The sequence below is a fragment of the Bufo bufo genome, chromosome 2 (assembly GCF_905171765.1).
Source record: "Bufo bufo chromosome 2, aBufBuf1.1, whole genome shotgun sequence".
NCBI lineage: Eukaryota > Metazoa > Chordata > Amphibia > Anura > Bufonidae > Bufo > Bufo bufo.
The window spans coordinates 403108736-403123346 of NC_053390.1; the positions used below are offsets into that span (position 1 = coordinate 403108736).

At 40.0% G+C, this 14611-nt stretch overlaps 1 protein-coding gene across 3 annotated transcripts in view; it reads right to left on the reverse strand.

The window, feature by feature from the left end:
• Window positions 1-14611, reverse strand: part of MUSK (muscle associated receptor tyrosine kinase) — a 234275-nt gene that overhangs the window by 82112 nt on the left and 137552 nt on the right. For all 3 annotated transcript variants that reach the window (XM_040417267.1, XM_040417265.1, XM_040417266.1), the window contains exons 8-9: window positions 13374-13380; window positions 9724-9987 (exon numbers count right to left, since the gene is read on the reverse strand). In XM_040417267.1, coding sequence (XP_040273201.1) covers window positions 9724-9987; window positions 13374-13380 — 271 coding nt within the window. The remainder of the gene's footprint in view (window positions 1-9723; window positions 9988-13373; window positions 13381-14611) is intronic.

Below are 14611 nucleotides of genomic sequence, written 5' to 3' on the forward strand. Positions count from 1 at the left end.
TACACTGTTATTTATGAACACCACATCTCATTAAAAGCTCATGAGTAAAACAATATCTTCGAGGAATGCTGAGAAAATACCAAATGACGTCAAGACCCATGACTGGTGACCATTATTTGTCCTGGAAGGGTTTCATGGTCACTAGTGTAATACTTTCATCGCTCAATGGTGCAACATTATTTCTCACAGTCTAGAAAACATTATGTAGATAAGGCCCACTTCACATATATCAGTTGTACGCGGAATATTTTTTGTATATACTTGTATAAATGTATTCTATCTATCTATCTATCTATCTATTTATCTATCTTCTATGTATTTGTCCATAAATTTTACTTGTGTCATATTTGCCATTGCAGCTAATCTTTAAAGGTTAGTATTCATATCTTAGTATACTGTGCACATGGGCTTCAACTTAATAGATATACATTGTCAGTTTAAATTATGCTATGTTCGAAAATAGAAAAACATAGTGCTGCCGAGGTATAAAGTTGGTGTGTTCGCTGTCACCTCCACAGCACCCCACCCCCTTAATAGTGACCTCCACAGCACCACACCTTCTTAGCAGTGTCCTCCACAGTGCCCCACCCCTTAACAATGATGTCAACAGTGCCACACCCTTTTAACAGTGACCTCCACAGCACCCCCTTAACAGTGACCTCCAAAGTATCCCACCCCCTTTAACAGCACCTCCCACAATTAACAGTGACCTTTACAGCACCCCATCCCCTTAACAGTGACCTCCACAGCGGTCTCTAACTGTGACCTCCGCAGCACCCCACCCCATTTACAGTGACCTCTACAGCACCCCGGCCTCCTTAACAGTGACTTCTATCCCTTTACAGTGACCTCCACAGAGCCCCATCTCCTTAACAGTGTGCTCCATAGCGCCCCGCCCCCTTAACAGTAACTTTCACAGCGCTCTGCCCCCTTAACAAAGGCCTCCATAGCTCCCTGCCCACCTTAACAATGACCTCCACAGTGCCCCCCTTTCTTTTCAGTGACCTCAACAGCACTCCGCCCCCTTAATAGTGATCTGCACAGCACCTGCCTCCTTTACAGTGACCTCTACAGCGCCCCATCACACTTAACAGTAACCCATAACAATGAAGAAAAATGGCTGAGTTGTTACAGAAACCTGGTGTAAAACTGTGTGTTTGTCAAGACTTAAGGACCTGCAAGCTTCTATTGGCATATAAAATAAAGTATTGGCAATACATTTTTTGAGAATATCTCAAGAACTGTGTATTCTAGAGAGCTGAGACCTTTACGAAAACCTTCCCAAACACCCAATCTACCTATGTGCCAAATTTGGTGTCCAAAGGTTCAGGCATCTGGATGCCTATATTGGACAGATGAAAGACAGACATTGATTTTTATAATATAGATATAAATACCATATTTTCTGCTTTATAAGACACTTTTTGCTCCCAAAAGTGGGAGGGAAATGGCAGTGCATCTTATAAAGCTAATATTAGTGAGCTTTTTTCATTATGAAAGTGCACACTTGTATAACAGTGCAGCATGGGTCCGGAGAAGACCAGCAAGAGGTGACTGCAGGAGAGAATGCCAGACCTGCAGTGATGGAGCAGGAGAAGTAAATTAATTCATTTATTTTATCTCTAATGGGAGTCTGATCTGAGCTCTGATGGAGGTCTGACATGGGGGTCTGATCTGAGGTCTGACATGGGGGTCTGATATTATATGGGAGTCTGATCGAAGGTCTAATGTGGGGGGTTCTGATCTGAGGTTTGATATGAGGGTCTGATCTGATAGGGGGTCTGATATTGGGGTCTCATCTGGGGTCTGATATGTGGGTCTGATCTGAGGTCTTATATGGGGGTCTGATTTGAGATCTGATATAGGGGACAGGTCTCATATAGGGGTCTGATCTGTGGTTTGATTTGGGTATCTGAACCGACGTCTGATATGGGGGTCTAATCTGAAGTATGCGCTGGAGCTGTTTAGCACAAGATTTTAGCAAAAAGGCTGGGTCAATGAAACAAAGTGAACCAGCATTATGCTATAAGGAGATCTGTCACTAGTTTATGTTGCCCTTAGTTAGGACACCATAAAACTGGTGACGGATTCCGTTTAATGCAAGGTTGGAGCCTTTACGAAAACCTTTCTAGACACCCGATTTACTTATGTGCAAAATTGGGGTCAAATGGTTCTGGCGTTTGGACGCCTACAGAGGACACACAGACATTAATTTTTATTGCATAGATAATTTGTTATACTAGCAATTCTGATGTACATATTTTTAATTATAATAATTGGCTATTGAGTGCATTTTTGGACATATTTTCTTATTAATGCATGCGCACAGGGGATAATTTATTAAGACCAATGATTTATGCGCCGATCTTAATCCCCTTGGGCTGGCATTGGAGGCACCAAAGTTATGTAGAGGCGCAGGCCTCTACATAACTTTGGTGCTTGGTTCAGCTGGTCATGCAACATGGTTTAAACTATACCAGCTCCCTTGCTGACATAGTTTAAGACCATTTTCCACGCCATAAACTGGCATAGAAAATAGTAAATGAGACCGGCCATCCGGCCATCAATCTTCCCCGCCTATGCCACACCCCGTTTTTCTGCCACGTTGGAAAAGTGGCATGAGCAGGGAAAAGTCGTAGATTTTGCCACAAAACCCCTTTGTGACAAAATCTGCACCTTAAATATGCTAAAAGGTGGTGTATTTTTCTTAATAAATGACTCCCATAATCTTTGATTTGTAGATTTATCTAAAGTTTGTATTTTCTATGCACCCACATATATCTGGTTTGCCCTGTATATACTGTATGTTTTGTTATTCGGTTATGATGCTATACTGTTTGTGCGGGTGCCTTGTTATGTTACATCGCTCTACCTGCGATGATTAGGGAAGGTGTTGAGCTCTAATGCCTGGACACATCACTTTATTCACCACTAATATGCTGTGGTCTCTTTTATTGTATATTTGATGTCACATTATTCTTTTATTTCTTTTCACATCGTATTTTGAATTTTTTTTATGTAGCTATACGTTAAGCATTTCGTCATTTCATGGGTACATTGTTTCCGTTATATATTATATTTCAAGTCTGGCTAAAACACTATTTAGATTGTATATCTATATGAGTTATCTTATCATGCAGGGGCCGGACTGGCCTAACAGCTGTGGTGTTTGTACTGGCAGGCAAGACCAGGGCTTTAACTGATAACAGACTAAATTTGCAACCAAGTCTGGCTGCTGTGCCTGTCATCCATTATGGTTTGGTCTAATTCCTTGGCCTGTGATGTACTGACGTCACTACTCTTACTAGACCAGAGATCAGCAACCTTCGGCACTCCAGCTGTTGTGAAACTACAATTCCCAGCATGCTCCATTCATTTATATGGGAGTTCTGAGAAGAGAAGAGCAAGTATGCATGCTGGGAGTTGTAGTTTCACAACAGCCGGAGTGTCGGAGGTTGCCTACCCCTGTACTAGACTGTGTAGTAGAAAGCACAGGCTGGGGTCATCCTCCAGCCTGTGCACTCTGCTGCTCAGCGTAGTGGGCATGATCATATCACTGCATTACAACTGCTGCTGGGGAGAGTATGATGTACTCCATTCATCAGGAGAATGGGGCTAGATGAGTATTACTTGCTTTATTTTATTAACACTACAGGAGCAGCAATACTGTAAAGGGGGAACTGTGGGGCCAGCACTACTGTAAAGGGGACACTAAGGGAGTATTCTACTGTTTTTGGGTATTAAGGGGGCATTCTACTTTGTGGGTTCATTAAGGGCATAATTACTGTGTGGAGGCACTTACGGGCATTCTATGGTGTGGGGCCACAAAGGGAGCATAACTACTGCGTGGGAATACTAAAGGGGCATAACTTCTGTGTGGGGACACAAAGGGAGCATAACTACTGTGTGGGGGCACTAAGGAGTCATAACTAGTGTGCGGTGGCATTAAGGGGGCATTTTACTGTCTGGGGCACTGATGGGGCACAACTATTGTGTGGGAACACTAAAAGGGCATGACTCCTGTTTGGTGGCACAAAGGGGGCATAACTACTGTGAAGTGGGCACTAATGGAGAATTCTACTATGAAGGGGGCACTAAGGGGGAACAACTTTAGTTGTTAGGACATTAAAGGAGTTGTTTCACTTTAGCAAATGTGATTTCTTATGTACAGGAAGTTAATACAAGCCACTTACTAATGTATTCTGATTGTCCATATTGCTTCATTTGCTGGCTGGATTAATTTTTCCATCACATTATACACTGCTTGTATTCATGGTTAGGACCACCCTGCAATCCATCAGTGGTGGTCGTGTTTGCACAATATAGGAAAAAGCACCAGCCTATATGTGCTCCCGGCCAACACATAGGGCAGTGCTTTTTCCTATAGTGTGCAAGCATGACCACCACTGATGGATTGCAGGGTGGTCGCAACCATCGAAACAAACAGTGTATAATGTGATGGAACAATTAATCCAGACAGAAAAGGAGGTAATATGGACAATCACAATTAGTTTTGAGCTAATCAAACTGTCTGAAGTAGACTTCGATCCGAATTTCAGGGAAAATTCGAATCGCAGCAAAGCCAAATTTCCTTGTGCTTCATCCTAATAAATAGATTTTCCCTGAAATGGTGTAAAAAGAAAAATCATACTCACCTAATCTGTTTGAGCGTGAAGAGCCCGCCACTATCTTGATTGAAGATCCAACGCAAAATCTTGTGCGCTGTGACGTATGACGTCACCACTCTGGCTGATGTGATGACATCATGCACCGTGCGAGATTTCACTGGATCTTCAATCAAGATGGCGGCAGTGGACTCTGCGAAATCAAATGGATGAGTTAAATATGATTTTATTTAATGTTATTATAAACCTTAATGTTAATATCAAATGCTGTGATCAGCGATGAACGCGGCATCTGAGGGGTACAATGACAGGGAGCAGTGCAATCACCGTTTCCTGTCATTGCACCCACTACTTACAAAGAAATTCACTCCTCGATTAAGTAATTTGTCACAAAGCAAATATTTTTGTGAAATTCGGTAAGTGAATTTTCAAGAACTTTGCTCATCTCTAACCACAATACATTAGTAAGGGTCTTGTATTAACTTTCTCTACATGATAAATGCTATTTGCCAAAGTGACACAACCCCTTTAAGGGGGCTTTCTCTACATGATAAATGCTATATTGCCGAAATGACACAACCCCTTTAAGGGGGCATACAGGGCCAGTCGGTAAATTGTAAAGTAAGCTCTTGACTCCTTCTTCTGTCCAGCATTAAGCATTTTATTTTCATATTTTGTGCCTGACTGAGTGGGTGGTTGTATGGAGAGCGTGGGTGGTCTTAACTAACAGCAAGAGAGAAGACTGCAGGAAAGTTGCTAGGGGGTGGAGGGGCATTCAAAACATTTCTATGAGCCCAACCTTTGTTTGTTATGCCCCTGGATTACCACATGATCATTTTCTCCTTACGTAGACTTTGCGGTTTTAACTATAATTTAGGTAAAATGCGAATATTGCTAACAATTTTTGAATGTACACTTGTTATACTGCCCTTGCTATGATGTACATTTTAAGTTTTAAGTTGTTTTGTTTATTTTATATATGTATACCCCCTTTAGATGTACAGAACCTTGGAATTTATGGTGCTTTAAAACATATAATAATATCAATATAAATAAGCTGAATGCTGCTCAAAAGAAACAAAAATATTAGGAAACACTGATGTACAGGGTGGGCCATTTATATGGATACACCTTAATAAAATGGGAATGGTTGGTGATATTAACTTCCTGTTTGTGGCACATTAGTATATGTGAGGGGGGAAACTTTTCAAGATGGGTGGTGACCATGGCGGCCATTTTGAAGTCGGCCATTTTGAATCCAACTTTTGTTTTTTCAATAGGAAGAGGGTCATGTGACACATCAAACTTATTGGGAATTTCACAAGAAAAACAATGGTGTGCTTGGTTTTAATGTAATTTTATTCTTTCATGAGTTATTTACAAGTTTCTGACCACTTATAAAATTTGTTCAATGTGCTGCCCATTGTGTTGGATTGTCAATGCAACCCTCTTCTCCCACTCTTCACACACTGATAGCAACACCGCAGGAGAAATGCTAGCATAGGCTTCCAGTATCCGTAGTTTCAGGTGCTGGACATCTCGTATCATCTGAAGGCAATCGTCTATGCTGTGAAGATACGATATGTGCAGCACCCGAAACTGCGGATACTGGAAGCCTGTGCTAGCATTTCTCCTGCGGTGTTGCTATCAGTGTGTGAAGAGTGGGAGAAGAGGGTTGTATTGACAATCCAACACAATGGGCAGCACATTGAACACATTTTATAAGTGGTCAGAAACTTGTAAATAACTCATGAAAGAATAAAATTACATTAAAACCAAGCACACCATTGTTTTTCTTGTGAAATTCCCAATAAGTTTGATGTGTCACATGACCCTCTTCCTATTGAAAAAACAAAAGTTGGATTCAAAATGGCCGACTTCAAAATGGCCACCATGGTCACCACCCATCTTGAAAATTTTCCCCCCTCACATATACTAATGTGCCACAAACAGGAAGTTAATATCACCAACCATTCCCATTTTATTAAGGTGTATCCATATAAATGGCCCACCCTGTATAATGACCTTCACTCAAAGGAAATGTGTCACCAATTTTTTTTTCTGCCAGTTAAAACCAGATAGTGACCCATATCCTTTTTTCAAATCTCTTTTTATTTTCTGATTGCAGATTTATTTTGTTCTGTTTCTTGAACATGATTATGGGGGCGGTCATCTTGCCTGAGCTGTTCTTAACAGCTTTTAGAAAGCATTAAGAAATTTTCTTTACAGCAGCCCCATGGTCGATAGACTCAGTGGTCTGGAGGGAACCAAAGCAAGGCAACTGCCTGAGGGAAAAAGCTGTTCCTGTGCCTGGAAGTTTTAGTAGCCACTGAACGGTATCTCACTCCTGAAGGCATAGGCTGGAAGATGGAGTGAGCAGGTTGAGAGGGGTCTGAGGCAATCTTAGCGGCTCTCTTTCTACACCTGCTAGCGTGAAGATCCTGCAGGGAAGGTAAGCTACAGCTAATTATCCTTTCCGCTGTTCGGATGATGCGCTGCAGTCTCACCTTTTCTAATACTGAGCAGAAGCCGAACCATACAGTCATAGATGATGTCATGATGGATTCAAGAACTGCGCCATGAATTTTTGTGGTAGGCCAAACTTTTTCAGCTGCTGTGGTGTTACATCCTCTGTTGTGCTTTCTTGATGATAGAGACAGTATTGTTGTTCCATTTTAGGTTGTTGGAAATTGTGGTCCCAAGAAACTTGAATGACTCTACTCGAGTTACTGTAGATCCATTTATGATTAGGGGGAGATCTCCTAAAGTCTATTATCATGTCCATGGTCTTAAGAGCATTACCTTTCAAGTTGCTGTTGCTGCACCAGAAGGAAAACTGTCCCACTTCATGCCTATATGCAGACTCATCCCCATTTTGCATGAGACCAACTACTGTTGTGTCATCTGCAAACTTCAGATAAGCAGGTAACTGCAGTAAAGTGATCTGTACAGACCAGGAAGTGGAGCCTATTATTATACTTAGTGGCCAGTGCGAAAACTGCAGGATTTTATGTTGTTTAAATATATTGACATGGAAAAGTACAAATAACATCATCAAAAATTCACTAAAAATAAGATTTAAACAATAGGTCATATTCTGATGACACATTCCCTTAAAGAGAAATCTACAAAGGATAACTTTACTATAGTCTGCCTATGAAATAAACGTAAAAAAAAAAAAGCAACTACAACCTGTTACTCTTGTGTAGAATAAACGGCACTCATACATTATTCACGTCAAGAGTCCCATTTATCACACCCTGGAAGACCTGACAAGAGTGACAGCTGCAAACCGGGATCATCATCCTGACACCAAGAATAAACTGTTACATAAAGATTTGTTGATCTTATTAATGTACCCGATGTACTGTGCCAATTTCCGTGGTAAGCAGCATTCTATTCTGACTGCAGGTGAGTTCCAAGGTTAGGGAACAGTGACTGAATACTTAAAATATCAAGAGTATTACATGCCTCCTGGGATCAAGAACCATCATCATGAATTCTACTAAGAAATATGTACTGACAAAAATATTGATTCTGTCACTGTTTACTACATGAATTGTGTGATGGATTTTATTTGTGCTGCTTTTATGTCCTCAGGTACAATTTGTGGTTCTTGCCAAGGAAGACTCTGGTGCCAAGGTTTATCTACTACAGGGCAGGCTCTTCACTGGAAAGAACTATTACATTTACTGAGGTCTACTTTTAAATTTATCCTGTTTAATACACTTTCAATGTAAAACCCAGCTATTTTTTATTAACTATTAAATGATCAGACTTCTATCATAGTATGCCAGCTAACAATCCCTTCAGGAGATTGTCCATAATTCCATTCTGACTTATTCACTATACTGTCAAAAACATTCTTAAATTATTTAGAATATGCTTGAACCACTTGGATCTGGTTTAACGGTCTTATGCAGTCATGGAACTCAGCCCCCTCGCCAATTGACTAACATCAACACCTCATTTCAGGAAGGTCAAACAGCAGCTGTCAACATGAAAATCTAAATGCTCTCACCATCACATTAATCTAAGGCTTCTTGTTTTGGCTTCTCATGATATTTCAAATAGCTCATTTAATGCCATAAGGAGAAGTTCCAGAACTGATGAAAAAGGATGGGTCTCAGAGGGACCTTGACAAACGGTTGACTGCAACTTTATAGTTGGAATGTTTTAACGGCAGCTATATCAGTCTGAAAATTTCATGAACATTTTATTTCCAATTAGGGAAATCAGTGACCTAACAAGCTGCATTTTCAGTCTATAGGAGGAAAAATAACACATCTTACATCTACTAGTGAGCTGGAAATTACAGTCAACATTTGATAGGGTCTCAGAGCCTCTTTATTGTTTCCATGGATGCAGGTCTTGACCTTTGTAGAAGGAGCCCTGGCCAATTTGACACAAAATGGTGTTGATCTCAGAGATCAATTTTGATTACAAGAGTGTCTAGTCCAGCCATTCAGCATTTTCTTCTCACTTCTTCCCAGTCACTGAGGAGGATTTTTGGTGTCAAATGGAACAGAGCATTGGCTTCAATTGTGACCAACTGAGACATTAGCGAAGATACTGGAGGACTCACCATTACTATTGTCATGTAAACATTAAAGGGGCTATCTGACTGTTTCTAACTGATGATCTATCTTTTGTCTATCTTTTGTCCCCTTCATTATGACCTATGCTACTATTAATATTTGTGTGTGTTGATTTGATAGACCCATCTGCAGTGGGCTGAAACCTTAAATGAACTGAATTTGGGTGGGTGTCTGCATTCTTTGGCCAAATGGTTTATTCTGAAAAGTTCTTATATAATGATTAAGCTATATTATTTTTTTCTAAAAAAACTCCCCCAGGTTTTATAAGTTAACCAGATCTATCTATCTATCTAGAAAAGGAAAAGAAACAAGCAGCACACATTAGAAGCGGGTGCAAATCCTTTCAGGGGCCTGCGACCAAGGTCCCAAATGCATATATAGAAGAAAAAAGGCAGCACTCTAGGGATAATCCCTGGAGTGCTGCCTTTTTTCTTCTATATATCTGTCTATCTATATATCTCATTTAGGTTCTCAAATGGACACTGATATTTAGGTCGTACCTGCACAATGGTTTTGGAGATGGACTTTCTCCAGTTCGGTTGCACTCCTGAAAAAAGTAGTTGCAGAGTAGAGCTTCAGCGGCAGGTCGACAAAATGGGCTTACAGTTTTCAGTTCAGCTAAAGCTATTTGAGCAAGCATCTCCTGACTCTCTTCTGGTTCAGCATTAGATGAATTGAAGAAAACCAAGGAGTCCTTTGTGAGCACTGTGTTACATATGTCCCCTCTGTAGGTGCTGCAATAACCTACATCACCTTTATAAAACCTAAGAAGAAGAGTTAAAAAGCGTTTGTTATATTCATGGCAAAAAAGCAGAAATGTATTAAACTAGAAGTTCCCTATTCCTACCTACATGTAAAGATTAGCTTTCTACCTTTCTCCTTCCAAAAACACAAATGTCTAAACAGCACTCCCTGTATTTGTGATTCTATAAAATTAGGATCATTCCTGAAACTTTAATATAGAAAAAGGCAAAAAAACAAACAAAAATAGCTAAGACATATTTAAATCTCTAAAAGTCACATTAAAAGCGACATTTTGTATTGTAGATTTTGAATTTATGTTTCCAATGAATATACTTGGTGCACAACTCAGATGTGTCATGTGCACCATAGCTCCTACCTAATTTAAATCTCCAGGCTAGGGCTACATGGCGATCCTGTAGAGAAAAAAGGGGGTCAGTTCCTAACACTAAATATACCTGTTATGTGCCATAGCGACTATCATATAATTCAGAAAGTGTAGGTTCCACTCACATGCTGGGCCCACCTGAATTTCTGTCATTTTTGGTGCCAAAATGGCCTCCATTGAATCCAGGGAAGGCAGTTACCAGCACCAGAAGAGAGATAGTGTGTGGACTCTCATTGCAGTCCTTGGTGACCATGTGGCGCCAGGGGTGGTGTGGAGTGGGCCCGGCGTGCATGCTGGTAACTGCCTTCCCTGGATTCAATGGAGGCCATTTTGGCACCGGAAATGACAGAAATTCAGGTGGGCCCAGCATGTGAGTGGAACCTACACTTTCTGAATTATATGATAGCTGCTATGGCACATAACAGGTATATTTAGTGTTAGGAACCCGTCTAACTAGAGATTGCCTTGACGTTCGGCAGACGGGCTCAAATAATTTTGTACAAAACGATTGGCCAAGTATCTCTAACTTGTTAGTTTAGCATTTGCAATTATGTGGTGCTTTGGGCTGTGCTGTCTGACCCCCTTTTTTCTCTACATGGCGATCCTGTCATGGTGACTTGCGAGTCGTACTGCAACCCCTTTCATTTCAATGTCTGTACTGCTACACAGCAATCCTTGTCATGTGGTACCTGTATAGCAGCCTAAGGACCAGTCACATTTTTTTTCCAACTGTTTTCCAGCGGTCATGCATTTTTTGTATTTTCTTCAGCATATGGGACCTCGAGTGTTTGATTTTGAAGTTGTAGTTATTATATTAACCATTTTTGGATACATTTATGTATTAAATTTAGTGTTGATCGAGTGCTCGGGTCCTCTGGCCGAACACATCGGTATGCTTGTGTGAAACCAATAGATGGCGCTTTTCATGAACAGCACCATCTATTGGTTTCATAGGCTTATGACAAGACTATTACTCTTGTCATAAGACTATGAAACCAGTATATGGCACTGTTCATGAGTAGTGTAGATTGCAAATGTTCCATGCAAATGGTTTTTCAGCTGAAAAACAAGGCAGATTCTGCTCATTTGCATGTCTTTCCCATATTCCCATGTTTATGCAAATTAGTTTTTACATGACAAAACTGTATAGAAAGGTTATTGAATATGAATGTTACGACAATCAGAAAACTTTTTGTCACCCTAATGATATTGATCTAGGCGCACAGGTCCACCCAAGCCATCCAACAGATCTGAAGTAACTTTGAGGCTTACTGGCTCTCAGTCAGAAGAGAACTAGTTTGGAATATCTCATAGTGCACAAGGCTGCCATTGTAAGGTATGCTGACTAAGCCTGTTATCTGTCTCATGGATAGATGATGGCTTGCATATACCTGGCTTTTGGCATATAGCCTTTGTGTGGTTGTCTATTGTATGTTGTAGATAATAGGAGTCCAAGACGCATCCAGCCATCCTCTTAATGCTGGTTCCATATAATTTTGATGGGGTTTCCATAAATTTCTAACCTTTTTTTGGGAACCAGACACCCTCTCTTCAGAACAGCGGGTGCCTGGTTTGATGCTCGGGTCTCCTATTGACTTTCATTGTATTAAATTGTACTCGAGCACCTGCAGTATTCGGCCGAGCATTTTGATGTGCTGAGCATGCTCGCTCAACACTAATTCAATTACTTTTGTTACTTTTTGAGGGGAATAGAAAAGCAGCAATCTCAATACTGTTTTTGAAGATTTTTTTATAGTGTTCACTGTGTTGTATAAATATGATAACTTATTCTGTGGGTCAGTACTATTATTGTGATACCACATTATATAGTTTTTATTATGCTCTACTACTTACTTGCTTACAATAAACCACTTTTAATAAATAATTTGCTTCTCTGCTACTGCATTCCAAGGTGCAGGTCCTTCCTTTTGCACCTGCTCCTGTCTCAAGCACATCTCTCCACCAGGATTGGGGAGGAGGCCACAAATGGACAACTCCCCCCATCCACAGTTATGACACTCTCAGCTAGTTCTGGAAGTCACATAGCAGTGAATGGAGAAAGCTGCGCATGCACGCCTGCATCTGTTGGACATTTATGCCATGTCCTGTGTATATGCCACAAATGTCCTGGTTTTGCAATTAATATGCAAAAAGAATAGTCCTAATATTAACATTATTTTTTCCTTAAATGACTTGTCTTATGAAGACAAGACATTTATAAATGAATGGCCGACCATGTAATACAGGGAAAGGTTGCCAGATCAACAACTGCTCTTTGCTAGTTGCTTTCTAGTGTGGCTCTGTTTTTGGGTTATGCATGGGAATCTTCTACGATGCCCATATACTTTAATAGTTGATCATGCCAGCTATTCATAGAGAGCAGATAATAAAATGGGATTAAGCTGAAGCCTAAAAAATGTCTCCTCTGTATTGTGTAATTACGTAGTTGTGGTGGAAAATTTTTGAGATCGAGTGTTTCTACTGGGATTTTCCAGCAATATTTCATTAAAGGGTCAAAGTTTTCCCACACTTAGTTATCTTCTGAAATGTCATCTATGAAATTTTGGTAGAAGTTTATAAGCTAGGCCTGAGAACAAATAGAATCCACCAAACACTTTAACGTTTGTCAGAATGCCTATTAATATCAGTGCCATACAGTTAAACATATGTACAGTATAATGCTACTATTGAAATCAATATCAAATTCTAAAGCTACAGTTTTGAGTTTTTTTGATTTTGAAAATCTCCAACCAGCTTGATTCTGAAAATTACAGGGGGTGAGGGATAGTGCAACTACATCAACATTATCTTCAAGGAGTTTGACATAAACCACCTAAATGAACATGCACAACTGGCAGAGTAGGTACCAGGGCTGGGGTGTGATTCCTACTTCTGCACTCTCTATATATACATATGTATCCTGGATAAAAGTGTGCTCTACTAGTCTACAGATTTTTGTTAATAGTCACTGGGTCCTTTGGCTTTATATTCATGTGCAAGAAATAAAAATTAAAGTCATACCTCCATTCTTCATGAAATAATCATTATCCGGTGGCAGAAAAATACCATTGGGAGGAAAAGAAAAGACATTGTTAGCAATGTATGAAGAAACGGTTCATTTTAATGTTCTTTCCTATTCTTTGGTGCAGACTGAAGAGATTGCTGCCCAACTGAAGAGTGGATAATGAGGGACATGACAATGTAACATACTTAGACTGAGTCTAAATGTATTAACTTATAAAATTGGAGAAGAAGCAACACATACAATTGTGCAATGCAGAGCTTCATGAAGCCAGTCTCAGGGAAGCATTTTTTAGACACTGTGGGGGAGATTTATCAAGCTGGTGTAAAGTAGAACAGGCTTAGTTGCACATGGCAACCAATCAGATTCCACCTTTTTATTTTCCAAAGGAGCTGTGAAAAATGAAAGGTGAAATCTGATTAGTTGCTATAGACAACTACTTTACACCAATTTGATAAATCTCCCCCGTATAGTACATTTCAAACAGTTTAGAGATTTAATAATGTAGTGCATTTTATGGTGTATCTAGGATTACCTGTACACTGAACACCGGCCCACATTTAAGCCTCATTCACACTTCAGTGATTTCCATCAGTGATTGTGAGCCAAAACCAGGATTGAAGCCTCCACAGACATAAGGTATAAGGGAAAGATCTGTAGCTGGTTTGTGTTTAGAACCCCACCTGGTTTTGGTTCACAATCACTGATGGGAATCACTGACCAAACCAATGACGTGTGAATGAGGCATAACACACACGTCAGTGCACCTAGACACTGTCAGAAGCACTAAACCAAAATTATGTGCAAATCGGTGCAAACTGACACATTACATTAATTTGGCACACCTAGCTTGACAAGGGCACATAACTTACTAGGTGGCATTGCAAGAAAGGGGACTTGGCCTAGTATGCTCAGTTTAGTGCCAAAATGCATATAGATACTGTATTTTACAATATAAAATAAACATAAATAAATAACAACAGCAAGAATTAAAAAGTATTGTATGTTGTCATTTATAAATGGTTACAAATTTACAAAGTTGATACAAATTTGTCTTGGCAATATGCCTACAAAGAGGAAGCATGTTAATAAAATAGTAAAATAAAATGACACCATCTAGTGGTCACAATCGGAACAGCTTTTCCCTTATCTATGTGTTTGCAGAAAATTATTGCTTCATGTAAGGATCATTTAGGATTTTGTTTTCTTCCCACAAATAGATTTATTGGGAGTTCAA